Source organism: Pituophis catenifer, unplaced genomic scaffold (genome assembly GCF_029215685.1).
Source record: "Pituophis catenifer annectens isolate HBS135680 unplaced genomic scaffold, rPitCat1.0.hap2 SCAF_1, whole genome shotgun sequence".
NCBI classification, from domain to species: domain Eukaryota; kingdom Metazoa; phylum Chordata; class Lepidosauria; order Squamata; family Colubridae; genus Pituophis; species Pituophis catenifer.
Genome location: NW_027256881.1, coordinates 39,973,029 through 39,992,382, shown reverse-complemented (window position 1 = coordinate 39,992,382; position 19,354 = coordinate 39,973,029). Strand labels below are relative to the sequence as shown.

The 19,354-nt window shown below is 40.5% G+C and overlaps 1 protein-coding gene across 1 annotated transcript; it reads right to left on the bottom strand.

Annotated features, from left to right (window-relative positions):
- Positions 1-1,990: 1,990 nt before the first annotated feature.
- SLC22A7 (solute carrier family 22 member 7) lies at positions 1,991-18,571 on the bottom strand. Its single transcript, XM_070948225.1, has 10 exons — positions 18,197-18,571; positions 14,581-14,684; positions 12,555-12,709; positions 10,819-10,987; positions 8,556-8,679; positions 7,932-8,047; positions 7,619-7,833; positions 3,995-4,103; positions 3,226-3,432; positions 1,991-2,060 (listed from the first exon to the last, which is right to left on the bottom strand). Exons 1-10 carry the CDS (start codon positions 18,569-18,571, stop codon positions 1,991-1,993), a joined length of 1,644 nt encoding a protein of 547 aa, XP_070804326.1.
- Positions 18,572-19,354: the final 783 nt, after the last annotated feature.

Sequence of the window (19,354 nt, the reverse complement as noted above, 5' to 3'; positions counted from 1 at the left end):
GTTTTAAACATGGCTAAAGAGATATTGGGATTTAATTGAAATAAGTACAATAAACTGGGAATTCCACAGGTGCTTTTTCATGAGGCAACTGGGCTTTCTTGTTCTTTCTTTGAAGACGTTTCGCTTCTCATCCAAGAAGCTTCTTCATTCAGCTTGGATAAGAAGCAAAACATTTTCAAAGAAAAAACAAAAAAGTCCAGTTGCCTCCTGAAAAAACACCTTTGGGACAACCATGACCTGGATGACTGAGATTCTCTACAGACATTTAGTAAACTGGGAAGAAATTATCACATATATTTGTTTCTTCAGAGTGTTGAATTGATTCTTCAGCACATTTACTAACACAAATCAATCTTGTTGAACTTAATGGGGTTCACTTTTGCTAGATTGACATGCTTCATTCTTAATCTATTATTTTAGCCCCCTTCCCAAAATATAAGTCTTTGTAAAGTGATGGATTTGCTTTTGAAGAGAGCAGCATTGCAATGAACACAAGCAGAAAAGGCTTCAGTCCAGGGGAGGATTGAAGATGGCTCTGCCAAAACAGAGCCAATAACCATGGTAAAGATCTAGGAATCAGTGAGAAGAATGATTTCTTGGAACCTTTCCAGATAAGGAGAGGAAAAAGAGAGATCCAGCATATGTTCTCTAGATGGCTGCTCCTGAAGAGGAAACCACAGGATAGCGGGTTTCTGTGGGTTTAAGTGCTGGGAGTTAATGGGATCAGTCATCTAGCTGGCAACACTAAAGGACACTAAGTTAGCAAATCTCATTTTCTAACCACTTTTGGAAATTGCTCATTAACTACTTTTATGCTATTAGAGACCTTTGGAATGACAAGTTGGAAAATGCTGGGTGAATTTGCCTTTAATCCCCAATGAAAGAAAATTTTAATCATAAATTTAAGAATGTAAAGAATCTGAAATAAACAGGAAAATGCAGAATAAGATTTTGATTTTAGAAAGTTATAAATGGACTCGGGATCCAGATAAAATTGGAATATTGAATCTTTTACAATAAAATTTTGGAATTAATTAAAAAAACAGCTTTTCATGGGAAATAAATTCTGTTTTGGTTTTTAAAGGCATTTTGTGCAACAAAATGGAGGATGTTAGGTCTGACTGACTACCTGTATGGTATGGTTGAATAATAAAGGAACACCCTACATAACTTTATTGGATACTTGTTTGTTTTATTTATTACTTATATATTTATTAGTTATTTATTAGTTAAATTTATTAGTTATTTATTTTTATCACCCACATTCCCAAAGGCTCTGGTCTTCTTTTTGAAGTATGGACTGCATATTGCTAAGTTCCCATCTCTCCTGGAGAATGCCAGTTGGAAGAGATTTATGACAATAAAGCATCTGATCTGGAGATTCAACATCCACCAAATCAGTGTTGGGATTACGCTGGTTCGCACTGATTGTTAATTAAATTAATTGGTTTAATTAAATTAACTGGTTGTTAAATTATTCAGTTGTTAAATTACCCCCACCCCACCCCCTCACACTATCAAAGTAGATCCTGGGTGCTGCACTGCAATGGAGAAATAGGCAACGGAGAGGCCAGTGAAAGTGAAGGAGAAGGTCGCTTTCCTTCCTCCTTCCCTTGTGTCGGCTACTCCGTTGCCCATTTCTCCATTGCAGCGCAGCACCCAGGATCTACTTTGATTGAGGGGAGGCGTAATTTAACAACCAGTTCACCCAGAGTCAGGTTGGCCATCACTGGAGGCTCATCCCGCATATGCGGCAGAGCTGGAGGACAGGGATGGGCCACGCCTCCCACAACAGCCAACCTGACCCTGGGAGAACCGGTTGTTAAATTATTTGAATTGTACCACTACCAAAGCTTTGCTTGCCTGCTAAGGAATCATACAAAAGAAAGCTCTATTATTCAGATTATTGTAGTGTAAAAATTAAGACCTTCAAGCTAATGTTGCTACTTCACCTATTTCTGCAGCTTCACTTACCTAACCATTCAGCAGGTCAATTTTGTGATAATTGGAGAGGTGCAACTTCAGGTGTGTCTCCATGCAGATTTTTCTTCCCTTTCGAGCTATAATTAAATAAGCGAAGGGGGAAGATTGATGCTGTTTGAAAAAAAATTGACTGAAGGAAAATAACAAAGGCCAGAAAGTTTATCCCATAAGGAGTATCCCAAAAGAAATGTTGGTGTTTTTCAGATACCTCTGATACGATCAGATGGTGCATTATGTACCTCTATACAGACACCCAACACATTCCTATACTTTATTGGGAACTACTCATATTATTATATAGCTTAGTCCAGTAAACTTTACGAAACTTTGGAATTAGGTGCCAGTAAATAATGCTCAGGATCTTCTTTCTAATACTAATATTTATTAGTATTATTAATATTAGATCCTCTTAGATGGACAAATGGAAAGTAATCTACATTTAGAACTTCACTAAAATATCCAATTCCTACCATCTCCAATACTAACCTTTATGTTTAAGTTTAACAGACTTTAACTTCCTTAATCAATATGTGAACTCAAATGCTGTTAAGTTATGCAATTATCTACTGGTTGGGGCATTTCTAGTTTTAGGTGCAATTCTTAATCAAAGAATTTGTCCCAAGTTAGGGAAGATAAAATACCAAAAACAAATGCTAACACATCTGGAAACTAGGAAAATTGTATAGATATGTACATCTTTCTGTATATAAAACACATTTTATACAAATATGCTTATGACTCTTCAAATAAGCTTTTTCTTAAAACATTTTAAAAATCCATAAATTGATGGGAAGAAACTGAGCTCTGTTTTAAAAATGTGAAGGTTTTAGCAAGCCATAAAGATAAAGGAAAGGTTCCCCTTGCACATATGTGCTAGTTGTTCCCGACTCTAGGGGGGCAGTGCTCATCTGCATTTCAAAGCCGAAGAGCCAGCACTGTCTGAAGACATCTCCGTGGTCATGTGGCCGGCATGACTAAATGCCAAAGGCACACGGAACGCTGTTACCTTCCCACCAAAGGTGGTCCCTATTTTTCTACTTGCATTTTTTACATGCTTTCAAACTGCTAGGTTGGCAGAAGCTGGGATAAGTAATGGGAGCTCATCCCATTACGCAGCACTAGGAATTCGAACCACTGAACTGCCGACCTTTCGATCAACAAGCTCAGCGTCTTAGCCACTGAGCCACTGCATCCCTTAGCAAGCCATACGGTTTCCTAATTCTTGGGGAATCCCATTCATACCTTTGTTTTTCAATGTCCTCTATTGTTTCTGGCAGGCGGATGCCTCGGGTCTCTGGGAGAAAGAAGGCTGATGAACCACACAGCACTGCCATGGCAAAAGATGCTGTTTGGGGCAGAGGCTTCCATATGCTATCCAACAGGAAGACAAGTGGAGCCACACATGCCCCTAGACGGGCTATGAAGGAACAGTATCCTTGTCCACTCTGTCTAGAAGCAAAGGCAGAAAGCAATCAAAAAGAGGTTGGAAGCTGAATTCAAGGGACACAAATGATAGGTTGGCTTTAAGTCCACATCTGCATCCCTCTTTTTATCTATTAAGAACACAGTACACATTATAAGAGGAGCAAGCTAACAAGAGAAGGTAAATACATCCTGATATTAAGAGGTTTGATAATATACTTAATCCAAATGCATACACAATTGCTCATTGAAGTTTTTTTTATGCCACCATTAAGTAAAAACAATTGAATTCAATCATTAAGCGATTTCTGTTTCAATTAAAAATAATAGTTCTGAAAGAAAAGGGTTTTTAATTGATTAGGTGGTGAGGTGATTATTCAGCCCTGCAGTTTCAGGCCCCAAATGGCCTTGCATGATCTTAAATGCGGAAAAGCAAATTTTTAAAAGGTATTAGAGGAAGGGTATGCACACACCAGGATCTAGGATTGTAGGAAATAGCAGTAGCTCTTTTCAGTCAGACCAAGTTCTTCTTGATCCATCATTTGATAAATGCAACCAATTATTCATCTCGAAAGCATCTCCTTCTTACCTAAGAATGGTGGGATAGAGTTCTGAAGAATACAAGAAGAGTACAGTGAAGGAAGCTTCAGAAAATCCTTTGCCTATGATGGCAATCACTGAACGCAAAATCCCCTGAGCTAGGATGAGAAACAGGGTACAGTTGACATCTTGGGAAGCACGAGTTCATACTGTGTCATTACCACCAATGTTTAACTGACCCTAGCATTTGTTGCCTGAGAAGACAGAAATGGGACTTTTCAGTCTACAACAAACTTGGCAACTTTAAGACATACTGTATGGACTAACTCCTAAAACTGCTGGCTGAGAAATACTGGGAGTTGAAGTCCACATGTCTTAGTTGCCAAGTTTAAGAAACACTATGCTACAATGAAAGCTGACCATATTCATCCTATGTGAGTAGTTATAGATATAGACCAACCATTTGCTTGCTTCACCACATCAATAATCCTTTTGCACATTTAGAGCCTGAAGCTGGGAGGGTTGCCTTTGTGGTGTGGGCTGCATTTTCTAGACTCAAAAGCTGAGGTGACGTGAAAGCTTTCACCCAAATAATCTTGACACAACTGAGCTCGGCATGAGCTGAGAACAACTAAGAGAGGTTTTAATATATCCTGTAAACTTACCCTAAAAGTCACTATCCTGACACGGATAATGTGTGACAAAATATAAATTTTGCCACTAAAGCTATAGCATCAGAAATCTTTGAAAAAGCATTTTGTTTTCATTTAAAATTTCAGCAAAGTCACTCAAACCTCCTCCTCTGATCTGATGATCTACAAAAGACACTGAGTTTAAAGGTAATGAGTGATGTGGATGCTGTCAGAAAATGTGAAATGAATCACTTTTTCAAAATCAATATTAATTGTATTTGATTGAGAATTACCTGAGATAAATATGCAAATACAGGTATGGAATAATGCAGCTAGTCTGCTGTATCCAGCAAAAAATATCTAAAAGGCAATAGTTCTACCCTTAAAATCAATAAATTTGAAATGGACTTGAATGGATTTGAAATGAATTTCAACATGATCTAAAGGCCCTCCCTTTGTACACAGTTTCTTACTTGTCTTAATTGCATCTGATATCTTTCAGATATTATCAGTGGTAGGATTCAGCCAGTTTGCACCGGTTTGGGAGAACCTCTAGCTAACTTTTTGGTTAGCAGTTTGGTGAACCGGCTGTTGGAAGAAACAGCCTTTTGTTTTTCCCACTTTACAGAGTTAATCCTGTCAGGAGGGCAGGAAGGAGACATTCTGGTATGCCTCTGTGTGTTGTTTCTAGCCTAATCCTTCTCTTTATTGCCCTGCTTAAGTGTTTTCAGAAACTGCCGCTATGGTTAAGTCTTGTTACATTGTAGCAACTAATGGTTCTTGGCAGTACACCCAGACTTTCTGTAGCCTGAGCTTCTCCTGAGGTTTTTTTCCCTTTGGGGGCTTGACTTTCTTAAAGGGGAAGGGTTATTTTAAGTTTTTTTAAACTGCTTTACTGGTTCCTGGCACTGTCCTTTTCGGGTGTACTTCCAAGAGGCAGGATGCAAGCTTGGTACTCTGATTTTTTTACTACCTTTCTGGGGGCATGTGATCTTTCCTTAAATCTGGATGATTCCCTTAGGACCGTGATGGTGAATCTATGGCATGCGTGCCAAAGGTGGCATGCAGCACCCTCTCTGTGGGCACACAAGCTGTCACCCCAGTTCAGCTCTGCCATGTGTGCACCTCCCGCCGACCAGCTGGTCTTCGGGTCTCTTCCGCACATGCGCAGGGAACAGAGGGCATGTGGGGGGCCACGTACACATGCACAGGGAGACGGGGCACATGCGCATGACTATGCACGCATTGAATTTTGGGGGTTCGGGTGGGTTGGACACTTGGTCCGGAAAAGGTTAGCCATCCCTGCCTCAGGATATCTTGTGAGGTGAGTGAGACCATCCAGTACCTTTAAGTGGTGTAAATGGATCTAAGGATTGCTTCTCCTGGGTGGGAAAGGGTGCTTTGTCAGTTCAGTGAGCACAGGAGTCTCTTATCTATGGGGATTCTTCAGTCATCTAGGTCATGGTTGTCCCAAAAGTGCTTTTTTCAAGAGGCAACTGGACTTCCTTGGTTTCCAGAAAGTCCAGTTGCCTCTTGAAAAAGCACCTTTGGGAGAGGAATCTCTTGCATTGCTTCAGAGTGGTCTAGGCACATGATTGCTTACTGATAAGATTTTTAAAAAATAGGAGGTAGAGGTGTGGATCCGCCCTCCAATTCATTTTAGTTTTCTCTCATGATAATAAGGCTTAGTAACATGGCACAAGGCTTGAAGTTTATTTAGATTTCTGCTACTTTTATTGTGATCCTGACAAGCTTGGGAGGCCAGAGACTTGAACCTGGGTCCCCTATATACTTCATTAATTTGTCTCTTTAGCTCAGCATTTTGTAGCCCAAGTGTGCCCACCCACTTTCTGGAGAGGTTAAATGACCTCTCTGCTAAATGGTTTCACTTTATGAGCAAGAGTTGGCTGCTGATAGTTATTGATAGTCATCGTTGCATTTTAATTATTCTAATTCCTCAAGGTGCTCTGGAACCCTGCCTGATTTGTAACTCTGGGTTGCAGGTATTGCTGATGAAAAGGAACATATTCGGAAAAAAGGTTTAGGTTTCCATGATGGCTGTGACTGTCATTGATCTTCAGTGTGTATTCTGCCATTTCTAATCTAAAGATTGGTATATAGGGCAGCTTTCTGCAAGCAAAGAAGCTTTTTGTATTTTTGTACAGTTAATCCTTGACTTTCAACAGTTAATTTAGTGAACATTCAAAGTTACAATGGCACTGAAAAAAGTGACTTACGACCGTTGCAGCATCCCCACAGTCACATGATCAAAATTCAGATAGTTGAAAACTGTCTCATATTTATGACAGTTGTAGTCTCCCAGGGTCATGTGGTCTCATTTTGCAACCTTCTGACAAGCAAAGTCAATAGGGAGGCCAGATTCATTTAACAGCCATGTTACTAATTTAACAACTGCAGTGATTCACTTAACAAATGTGGCAAGAAAAGTTGTGAAATGGGGCAAAATTAACTTAATAAATTTCTCTCTCCTAGCAACATAAATTTTGGGCTCAATTGTGGTCATAAGTCAAGGAGAGGACAGGCGAGGTGAGGACGGGCATGACAAGGAGTGGCTGGGAGGGGAGGGGTGAGGTGGGGCCATGCGTGGCAAGGCAAGGTGAGTGACATCGAGTTGGCCACGCCCACCCAGTCACATGAAAACCCAGCCACGCCTACCAGCTAGTCATTAGGGCAGAGAACCGGTTGTTAAATTATTTAAATGGATATTCCACTGGATATTATGTCCAGAATTGGAGGTCATCTTGTTGGGGAAAGTTGCTCTCTTGAGTAAAAATTTGTTTGGAGAAATTAATTTCAGTAATATTTACTCAATCACCCCTGCTGGAGTGACCAGTCCCCAGATATGTGAGATAGATCAGTGTTTCTCAACCTCAGCAACTTTAAATTGTTGTCAGGGGTATTCTGAGAATTGAAGTTCATGTTGAATTTGAGAAACATGAGAGGGAGAGAGAAAGAAAGAGAGAGAGAGAGAGAAAGAGAGAGAGAGAGAGATGAAACTCTAACTAACTAAAACTACTTACATGTTGGGACTATAATGTTGATTCCCATACATAACCCACTTATGATCAGGGCCCAGGCTTGGCTCTTCCTTCGTCCAATTCGATTTACCATAACAAAAACAAGGAGCTTGGCAGGAACCTCAATGAACCCAAAGACAAACTGGGTCATATACATTCCCAGGCCAAAACCAGTGATGTTCATGCTAATGATATAATAGCAAAAAGCTGCTCCAAACCTGAAGGGTAAAGAGATGAAGAGATGTACAAAGATACCCCAGAATAAGACCCCAGCAGGGCAAAAAATGTCCAAGAGAACTCAAGAAGTGTGCCTCACCACACAGCTGCCATGCAAAAGGAAATCCTTCTCAGCATTGGTGTTCGGAAAAGACTGATGTAGGAATAGTTCCCATCTGACTTCTGGCTTATCATTGCTGCAGTCTTGAGTAAGCTCTGAGAAAGGGAAGTTGAGTTTTAGAGCAGCCACTTATGAAATAAGTATTTTATGAAATAAAATAACCAAGAAATAAGAACATAAATGTTTTATCAAAAAACAAACACATATTAAATCTGCATTTGCAAAATTATTTGTAGAGCTATAAATCTACTTATTTGATCCACGTAGTTTCAAATACATGGGAATATAATATATCATCCAAATGGGGAAGATAATGTTTTGTAGAAATGTGTATTTGCTCAGTTTGTTGTTCATGGTTAGACAACAATTTTAAAAATTACACATTTTAAAAATCAACCTTATTTTAAAAAATATCTAAAATTACTAATATCCAAATCCAAATGGAATGGAGAATGAAAAAAAGGGGGGGGGAGGAATCCAAGTTTAATAAAGGAATGGATAGCCCATGACTCATTTGTCCATCCTATCTTCATAGCAGTTGGGGGAATTGGGGAGGGATCAGTTTCATCTCTTGAGTTTTTAGGTACTGATGTCTTGACATACCTCAGGATTTATTTTGTCAGCAAATTCTTTCTTTCTGTTCATCCTGGCACATCTTTTTAAATGTCTGTGAGCTTCTTTCAGCTTCCCTTTAATTAACAACCACCTGGCAGATTCTGAGAGCCACCTAGTAAAGGGAAGGATGAAAAAAAAAGATCATAATCTCTGCCTGTAACCAGCAGCTCAACATGCTGGTTGGGGAATTCTGGGAGTTGAAATCCACACATTTTAAAGTTGCCATGTTTGAAAAATACTGCTCCAGCTAAAACTCCTCGAGCTGTATGGCTATGTCATTCTCATCATAAATATGATGGGCAAGTATGGAGCTGACCAAAGTATTCAGTTACATACATTGTCTTGTTGTAATCATAGCAACTTTATCAAAGCTTCCCATAAATCTGAAAATGTGCAGCCTGGATGTTTTCTTGCTCATGTAAAAAAAAAACTTTTCATATGTTTTCTAAGGAACAAGCTATTTGCAGATGTATATAGGTTTCTTCCAGCTTATTTAAAATAATAGAAGCACCCTGAGCTTGATAGATAGAGATCTTCATGGAATCATAGGATTGGAAGCAGAGATGGGATTCAGAAATTTTAGCAACTGGTTCTCTGCTCGGTTGCTGGGTGGGTGTGACAATGATGGGCACGGCCTACTCAGCCTCCTGCACCACAGGGGGCTGTTTTTACCCCCCCAAACTCCAGAGGGGGATAAAAACGGCCTCCCCCAAGCTCCAGAGGCTCTCCAGAGGCTGGAAATGGGCCCATTTTCAGACTTCTGGTACTTCCGGTAGGCCCGTTTTTCACCCTCCCCAGGCTCCAGAGGTTTTCCTTGAGCCTCCAAGAGGGAGAAAATGGCCTCCCCCAGAAATGGGCTCGTTTCTGGACTTCCAGAACTTCCGGTAGGCCCATTTTTCACCCTCCCAGAGCCTCCGTGTGGGCCCTGCACTTACCCGGCATCCAAACTGGGCTGCGTGGAGACTCCTGGGAGGGGTGGGGTGGGGTGGGGTGGGGTGGGTGGGGTCAGCCAGTCCTTGCAACTACCAGTTCGGTGAACCAGATTAAAATTAACATCTGGTTCCACGAACCGGTCCAAATTGGCTGAATCCCACCCCTGGTTGGAAGGGACATTGAAGATCTAGTTTAATCCCCTGCCCAATGCAGTGAGCTGGTGGAAAAGAGAAGAGAAAGTTTTTTTCAGTGTTTTCTTTGAAGCTGATAACAACTCAAGGTTGACCGTCGTGGCATAGCAGGAGGATGGCATCATCGGACGTTGGACCCCACATGACCCTTGGGGGGGAATGTGGATTGGATAATTTTCGCTGGACGGTTGGGGGAAGGATTTTGGGGATGCTTTCTATATGTAATTTTCGCGCCTTTTGCTTCAGACCTTGCTTTTCTTTGGTTGCATTCAGTTCATACTCAGTAAAAGTACCTTTCTCTATGAAAATGGAGTCGGGGGTTTTCTTTCTTGAGGATTGAAAGGAGGCACATCTGACAGACATCTAAAATTCATTCATATTCAAATATATTCATAATTATGTTTATACTTATATCTGTTATCTAATACATGCTTGACAAAATTAATAAATAAATAAAAGATAAATAAATAAAAGACCACAGAAGAAAATGTTCTGCTTACTTGTATGAGCAATGCCTAATTCTTGTTCAACCAGATTGTTTTTGTGTTCTTAGTGAACCATTACTGTGTTATCGTTTATTTAAAAATGTCAAACACTGGGTCATTAGCACTTGAGACAAGCTGCTAGATCACTCATTTCAGTTTATAGCAAACATGCTAGGCACAAATTAACATCCTTCTCTTAATATTTTAATTTTGGGGCTTTTCCAGATTGCAAGCCACGAGCCAAAGTTGGTGAATCCCTTTGATGTACTTTGCTCCGACTTTCTGTGGAAGGTTTTTCTAGAGAGTAAACACCCGTTTCTTGCTCTTTTAACAATCCACACCTAAAAATGGGTGGAGCTTCAATTGCTTCAATCTTGAGTTTTTTGTCCCTGCCCTGAGCGCATCCCTGATGCTGCCCCTTTCATAGAAACAAAGTTGGCTTCTGATGAGCTGCCTTCAACTTTGTGTTTCCAAAGTCCCACCAGTAAAAGCACTACGAATCCTTTCACCGCCATTCAAATACCCCAAATCTTGGTCGCACTGGTCTAGGACTTGGCCCGAAGTCAAAACAAAACAATTTTTCCTTTACAAGTTTAACCTGATTTTGCAAAGGAGTTTTTGAGAAATAACATTTTTACCCACCGCATGGAGACGATGCCCACTATACATGGAAGAGAGGTGGTGAGAAGCAGCCAGTGCCAATCCCGCACCAAATAGGCAATCAGAGCAAGAAGCATATTTCCAAAACTCCAGAAGAGACTGGTTATAACCGCTGATATGGTGCGATGTTCTATATCCACCCATTCCATGCCTAGAAGATAGAAAAAGTGCTCAATAGGCCCATCTGCGCAGAGGTCTCCCTTTTATTGGAAGAGGAGGACAAAGCTAGATATTGCAGCACATAGGATGCATTTTTATAGCCCTTCATCTTAGCCTTTGATTCTCCGGGAACTGAGATGTCATTTGTCCTTCTCAGATTTGCAGCTTTCTTGATCAGCTTCTTTTTAAGTTCTTGCATTCCTTTTCTAGATGGTTGTTTTCATTGCTGGTTTATCTTGTTCTGAGCTTATAATTTGATTTCAGATTTTGTTTTATATCAAGAATTGCAAACTTTTAGGGCCAGTGAGTACATTTGAAACACCCCGCGCTTCACTGTTGTTGTTTTTTAGAATTTACAACTATTAAGAAAACCCTCATATGTTATCCTATCTATCCATGGCTTAGGACCTGGTTATCTACAAGACCGCATTCTGCCACCGATTGCCTCCCACCGACCGGTACGCTCACACAGAGAGGGCCTCCTCAGGGTGCCGTCAGCCAAACAATGTAGACTGGCGACCCCCAGGGGCAGAGCCTTCTCTGTGGGGGCCCCTGCCCTCTGGAATGAATTACCCCCGGACATACGAAGGATCCCTGACCTCTGCGCCTTCCGTCGTGCAGTGAAGACCCTGTTATTCCAGCAAGCCGCTCTGATGGGATAAATGATTTTAATTTGGTTTTAATGGGGTTTTAAAAATTGGTTTTAAAATGAGAGTTTTAAATTCAGCCTATGATTTAATTATTTTAATCTCCTTTTAAATTCTATTTTTGTACATTCTTTTTATTATGGCTGTTCACCGCCCTGAGTCTTTCGGGAGAAGGGCGGTATATAAATAAAATAAAATAAATAAATAAATAAATTTCACCAAGAAAAGTCAAAATTGGGATTCAAAGGACCCGGAGCTTTTGTATATTTCCTTGGCTTAGAATGTGTTTTTCAGTCCTGCAACTGAGGACTGCATCACACTGTTTTTCACTCATAGATTTCAGTTTGTAAGGATACTATATATCTGCAGGGCATGATAAGGGAATGCTATCAAAGCTCCACTTATTCTTTATTTGCAATCATATCCACCATCTTGCCCTTTGACCAGTGGTGGGATACTGCCAGTTTAATAACTGATTCGGTGATCACGCGCTTCTCGCACACAGTTTTAAAAATACTAATCTTCTGTGTTACCACTTGGGAATAATACAGCTGAGGCATGGCAATTCGCTCTGCTGCGCCAATCAGCTGCGAAGATAAAGGTAAGTAAAGCACAGGGGCGGGTGGGCAGGCCGATCTGATCATCAGAGAGAACCGGTTCGCTCCCAGCTGATCATCGGAGCTAACAGTTCACCCAAACTGGTCCGAACTGGTAGAATCCTACCCCTGCCTTTGACCATATGCTGCAGACACCTCTGATCCATAACTACATGCAATACACTTGATCCTTTCCTCTTTCCACAAGAAGCATGCAGAAATCAAATGCATATTTCTTATCCATGAATTCCTTTGCACAATGGATTTATCCAAAGCTACTTTTTAAAGGCCCACCTTGGCCTTCTTTTTGGCTTACTCAGAGGTATCACGATGATGGAGAGTCCACAGATAGACATTCCTGTCAGAGTCCGTGTCACTGCGAACATACTATAGGAAACTGAGGCAGAACTCAGTACCCCAAAGATGAGGGTGCCCAAGTAGGACACCAGGAACATTCTTTTCCGACCAAACCTGAGGAACCATAGAAAGAAACATTATTGCTGTGACCAAGGAGGTAACTTGCAAGTCATCTCCAGATTCCTACTAAAGGTCATGAGAGTTGCAAATTGCCCTTTCAGAGAAATTGGCTAATAGTTCTCTTTTTATCCAAGCAAGTAAAGAGTTGCTCAAGGAGCAGAATCAACACTAGACAACAAGCTTCACATAATAATATTTATCATGGCAAAAAAGCAATATCTTGTATTTTAAACAAGTCCGTTTTCACCTGCCCAAGAACAAAAATAGAGCACAGAAATTATTTTGGAGCAGTTACTAGGTTCCTGTAGAATATGTACACAAGTGGAAATATATGGATTACATTTGAATAAATGAAAATAAATAAATGCATGTCGAAGGGTATTACCCATTTAATTTGTTCTTGACTTATTTTGTATTTACTGTGCCATTACATCTGTGCTAGTCTTTTCATGCAACTTAAGTAATTGGTCCTTCATAGGTATTGTTGAGAACAAATGGGAGCTTGTTCCCCAGATGAAAAATTGGAAGCTAAGGTCTTCATGCTTCTGCCCTTATAAAAGTATGGGATAAAATGTCAAGCGCACGTCAAGAGACAGGATGTACTCAGGTGTGCTTTCTGTGGATACAAAAATCATTCAAGACTATAACATTTTTTACTATGGGGAGGGAGTACATTTTGGTCTAGCGCTTACAAAAGAATAATATGGATATATAGATGCCTTTGAGTCAGTCTTGATGTCTGGTGACTTGCGAGTCTAGGACAGCTCATCACAAGCAACTCGCCAAGGAACAACTCACCGTGAGACAAGAGTTACACTAATATGGAAGAAATGATGGAATAGAACCACTAAAAAGAGATGCAAAAGGAGGGAAAAATGATATGTGAATGACAAAAATTAAAATATGTTTTAATTAATTTAAATAATTAAAGTGAATTGTTGAATTATCACACAGGGAGTTGGCCCATGGCAAATTGGCGGCAGCAAGTTGTCCCATTCCAGCCTGGAGTATTCCCTGCAGTTTTCCTGACAAAATTTCAGAAACGATTTGCCTTTGCATGCTTCCTAAAGCTGAGAGAGAAAGTAACTAGCCCAAGGTCAGTCCAGTGACTTTGTGCTTAAGGCAGGATTAGAACTCATGATCTCCTGGGTTCTGGGTTGATGCCAAATTATCTTCTAATATGAATGTAAACGAAGACCAGTTGCCTAGATCCTCATCTCCAAATAGATCTTTGGGGGAATGCTCTGGTGCCTTCCTAAAAGCTTTTGCCTTTAGGTTTCATTTAGCTTTCCCCTTGCTGTTTGAATCAGTCTGTTTCCAACACTGTTTCTGTTATTCCCACACATATATCATTGTTCGATGGAATGAGGAAAGTTACATTCACATCAACAGATTCCCTCTGGTGGAGCATTCCAAAAAAATCTAGCTATTTCCTGGCTATTGCAAAAATGTCCATCTGATCATTTGTCTGACAAAGGGCTCATATATTAGCACTGCCAGACTTAGACTGCAACCACTAGGTGGCAGCAAACATTTAGTAAAATACCAATAATTTGGTCCCATCTAGTGGTTGACTAGAGTTTTACACCCTAGGTTTGGTAGAGTTGTTCATTTAGCAATAATATTGTTAATTTATTTTAGAGTAAATTCATTTTAAAGGAAATCAGATTTTTATCTATCTAGTATGGGGTTGCAAGTATGGATTTTGCAAAGCTGTTCTAAAGTTGGGCTGAAAATTGAAATGGGTGACCAAAAGAGCTGTGTTTTTATATTTGATGCAATTTGTATTGCCTGCACATGAATGTTGCAACATCTCAAATGCCCACATACCTAGGTAAAATAATGGAAGAATGAAACCAAATTACCTGTCAGAGAAGTCTCCAAAGATCACAGCACCAAACATCACCCCGAAGAAGAAGAAAGTAGCAGTTACTTGGTTCAAGCTTTTATGCTCACAGACCAGATCCCACTGGAAAATAGACATTCATTTCATGATTTCCTTTTTCAGTAGCCCAATAAGTTCATGATAATTCATGAAGATTTAAAATATTTTAAATTAATAATTCCAACTTTGGGTTGGATCCTAAGATACCATTCTGGTGGTAGATGTTATTATGCCATAATGAAATCCCAATATCACCACGGCGGGCCCTATCATTCACCAAAGTGAATGGAAGTTATTGGGCAAGGGTAAAATAAATGGAGTTTGTAGGTGACAACCACATCCAGCCTTTCCTGCATCCCTAAAGTAAACTGCTGCATTCAGATTTTGTGGATGCTGCTGCTCCATAGTCTGTGGTGAAGAAACATTAACTGTTAGTTAAATATTCAACTACTGTGGCTTTTCTACATAGAATGAGAGGAAGGCACCATGTTCTTAGTTGGTTCAGAATCCAATAGATCTTAGGCTACCCCTGCATTCACCTTGACAACTGTTGAACACTAATCCCTCATTATATTTGCACAAGGGGGAGCACTGAAGATCCCTGTATAGCAGTACTGTACTTATAGAATTTTAAATCAGGGAATTATCAAAAAGTCACAACTTACAAAATATACAAAGCAGTGGTGGAATTCAAATTTTTTTACTACCAGTTCTGTGGGCATGGCTTGGTGGGCGTGGCAGGGGAAGGATGCTGTAAAATCTCCATGCCCACCCCACTCCTGGGGGAAGGATATTGCAAAATCTCCAATCCCACCCCACTCCTGGGGGAAGGATATTGCAAAATATCCATTCCCATTCCACTCTGGGGCCAGCCAGAGGTGGTATTTGCCAGTTCTCCGAACTACTCAAAGTTTCCTGTCAGAACCTGTCAGAACCTGTTGAATTCCCACCCCCACCCCCGATACAAAGCCACTTTTACAGAAATCACCACATTTTATTAGAAATTAAATTAGCAGTTTAGATCCAATTTTGGTTGGTAGAATAGGCAGAAGCAGCCTTTCTTTCCACATGTTAAACCAAGGTGATGATCCTTCTTTAACTATTATCCAAACACCATAACATTCATTCAAACTAATAATAATATAATCATCTAATACTCTTCAAAATAACTTTCTGCCAGTGTCTTGATTTTAGCATAAGGGAAGGGTCGGCACTCAGTCTATTTTTAGAGATGCCAGGGAAGGTATTTTAAATTTAAGTGAATTTATTTTCCATAAAGCTTCTGAGATGCATCAGATAATTTTCCAGGAAGGAAGTTTGCTATGCAATGATAAACCATTAACTCTCTAACACTTAAGGAACTTAATTGAAGTGTTGAGTAAATCAGGCATTAAATCTGCTAGGCAGTGTGTTAATAATATTTAAAATGGGCACTCAGTTCAGTCCACTAGAGATCCATGGAGAATAGATTCCTCAAAGAGTGTGAGTTATGTCCACTAATGACCTTGTTGGTGGTACAGAGATGCTAGCAGGGGAAATCTATTGTAGATACGCTGTGTTGATTGACTTCCTTGAAGCATCAGTTTGGTCACTGTAAGAAACAGAATTCTAGATTAAATCAGCCTTTGCTCTGGATCAACCAATCTCATGTTCCATTTCTTTGGCAGGCATTTTTCTAATTATGGGATAGAAACCAATAGAGCATTTCAGATTCTTGTTGCTTCAGTGGGAATGGGTGACTGACAAATCAATAGGAAAAAAAAAACACCATAGAATAAGCTGGAGATAACAGGAGGAGAAGAGCAGCAGGTAAGAAATTTACTCTCTCAGACTGTCATGGAAGAATGATTGTTTACTACAAATGAAGAACAAATGCACTATACAAAAAGGTTTTCATGCCCATCCCCCAAACTGTTGCAAGATCTCAGAATAAATTGTGTTCTCATAACAAACTAAACTCATAGTTAATTGACATATGGTCTACTGAATTAATCTAATTTTCTGGGCTCACACAATGCACGGCCATAACTCACCTTCAATGTTGTACATGCATTAGAAGACTGGGACATGCATTTTCTATAAAATAAATGAATTAAGTGAACCACAAGAGCTGGTTTCATGTTAAAATTGTTAACTAGTTTATGGTCTTGTGTGTCATGTGAACGCAGCCATTAAGTCATTTGTCAAAAGTGAAAGATTTTCAGTGAACACAAAGGAAGCATATCCCCTCACCCTACCTCAAACACATACAGACACTCAAAGTTTTCTGGGAACAATATCATATCATAACAGCACATACTCTTAAGGGCTTGCCCAAAGGACATGACCAGCCTATTAAAAGGACCCAAACTGCAGTGGTATGTATGTAAGGAAAAGTATATACAAAAATTCTATGTATTGGGTGAAAAGGCACATGTGCATAGGCATGAATTTTCATAAACTGAGGTTGAAAGATGACAAATAAATTTAAGATTGGTGAAATGAGAAACTGAGCAAGAGTGAACATGGTATATTCCTTATGCATGAGAATTACATTTTCCAGAAGCAACATGATTGGAATAGCACCATGATGGTGAACCTATGACACACATAGCCATATCAATGGGCACGTGAGCTCAGCTCTGGCACTCAAATGCGTGCCAGCCATCTGATTTTCAGGCTTTCTGGGCCCACCAGAAGTAGGGAAACAAGTTGTTTCCCTTCCTCCAGAGGGCCTGGGGGGGGGAAGGAAGGCCTGTTTTTCTCTCTCACTTGCTCCAGAGCCTTTCTAGGAGTCTGCGGAGGGCGAAAATGCCCCCCCACCCCCGGAGGCCCTCCAGAGGCCAGAAATGACCCATTTGCCAACTTCTGGTAGGACCAACTTTGGCAAATGGGCTATTTTTGGCCTCTGGAGGACCTCCGGGGGGTGGGGAAGGCCGTTTTCACCCTCCCCAGACTCCTAGAGAGGCTCTGGAGGCTGGGGACAGCAAAAAACGACCCTTCTGGTCCCACCAAAGTTGGCAAATAGGCCATTTCTAGCCTCTGGTGGGTCTCTGGGGGGGTGGGGAAGGCCGTTTTCACCCTCCCCAGACTCCTAGAGAGGCTCTGGAGCCAGGTGAGAGAGAAAAATGAGCCTACTGGGACATCATGTGCCAGGAGAGGTGGGAGTGGGGGGGTCGCACACACATGTGCAGGGGCGGGGCACATAGAATTATGGGTGTGGGCACATGTACGTGCGACACCCCCCACCCTCCCTTCCTGGCACGTGATGGCAAAAAAGTTAGCCATCACTGGAATAGCATCTTCTGGAGACTAGACAAAATCAGACAGGACCCTGCTTTTAAGTAGCTAACAATTTCAGTCAAGTAAATTAACAGAGAGATAAGAAGGAGTGGCTATGATTAGTGCAACCTTGCACATTCGGCTAGAAATATGAATTAAATAAATATGAAATTCCAATATATCTCAGAAGAATGCATACATTCCTCACGTGCCCTAACCAAAGATTTTAGAAAAAGTGAGGAGAGGAATAACATAACAATCATTTTCTCTCTCACCCCTTAATATTACATTTTCCTTTTTTATGATGGATTTTCAAAACTAATTTGAAGTTTTACCTGAGTGGCTATTGTGGAAATGAATTGGGACCGATCATAGGTCCATCCATACTGGCATCCCTGGACAGATACATTGGTCAGTTCAAGGGAGGAGTTAAGCAGTAGATGAAACTGAGGTTCAGAAAACATCTCACAGGAACTGAAGGCGCCATTAAAATCCCTTGGAATATTGATGATCAGCACCTCTTCTTTTGTAAGATTGGCAAATTGTTGCTGATGTGGGATGGCACAGTGATGTCCTGGGGTAGCTGCTAGGAAGTTATGCAGCAGGAAATGCAAGGGGAGCAAGAGTCTTGGAAGGCAGAGCAGAAGCAGTGTTAAGATCTGGAATCGCCCAAAGCCTCCAACTTCCCTCAGGAGCTCTTCAAAGTTCATCTTTGCCAAGTCACTTGTTTGCTCATAAGAGCTGAGATGCCAGAGAAGAAAAATCCTGCTGATGTTAGGTTCTATATGAACTAGATGCCATGACTTTTCGCAAAGCCTTTGTGGACTTTGAAATGTAGAATATGTCTTTCCCCCCTCAGCAGAAACTATGCCAAAAGTTTATTCACAGTGAGAACTGGATGGGGTCAGAACCAGTGAAGTCATAATTACTGAGACATGAAAGATAGAAATCCAACAGAAAAAATAAGGACAGGAAGCTAAGAGATAAGAGAATATTTAACACAATGCATATTATTGATTGACTAATAATCTTTAATGTTGCCAGAAATCAGGCTGGACATTCAGTATATTCTTCTTTCTCCTTATCTGTAAAATTAAATACTAGCCCAGGCACACAGGCTACCATACTTTCCTATGACCAAGACTTTTCTTTGGGAGCATGTCTTGTTCACTTGGACAGAAATAAACAGAAATAAATAAATAGACAGAAGGGAGATGTCATCAAACACATTGGAAAGACAAAAGCTTGCAAACCAAAGCATAGGAATAGGTTAATTCTCTAAAGAGAGACTTGCTGGTCAGTTCAAACATTTTAATGGGACGTAGTAGATAATGTCCCAGAACTAAATTGTAAGCTAACTGATCACAGTTTAATTTAACAGGTTGTGTAAACTTGTCCCAGGTATTTATTGTTCAATTTTCAACTCAGAAAGCTGAGTTAATTAAGTAAACTAGGGTCACTGACCTTGTTAATCATGTCATGAGAACATAGCC

Coding starts and splice junctions, on each gene's coding strand:
- SLC22A7 (XM_070948225.1), bottom strand. CDS start 18,571: ATGAACTTTGAAGAGCTCCTGAGGGAAGTTGGAGGCTTTGGGCGATTC. Junction 7,834..7,931: donor TTTTGCATGGCAGCTGTGTG/GTGAGGCACACT, acceptor TTTACCCTTCAG/GTTTGGAGCAGCTTTTTGCT. Junction 2,061..3,225: donor GAGGACATTGAAAAACAAAG/GTATGAATGGGA, acceptor ATTTAATTATAG/CTCGAAAGGGAAGAAAAATC.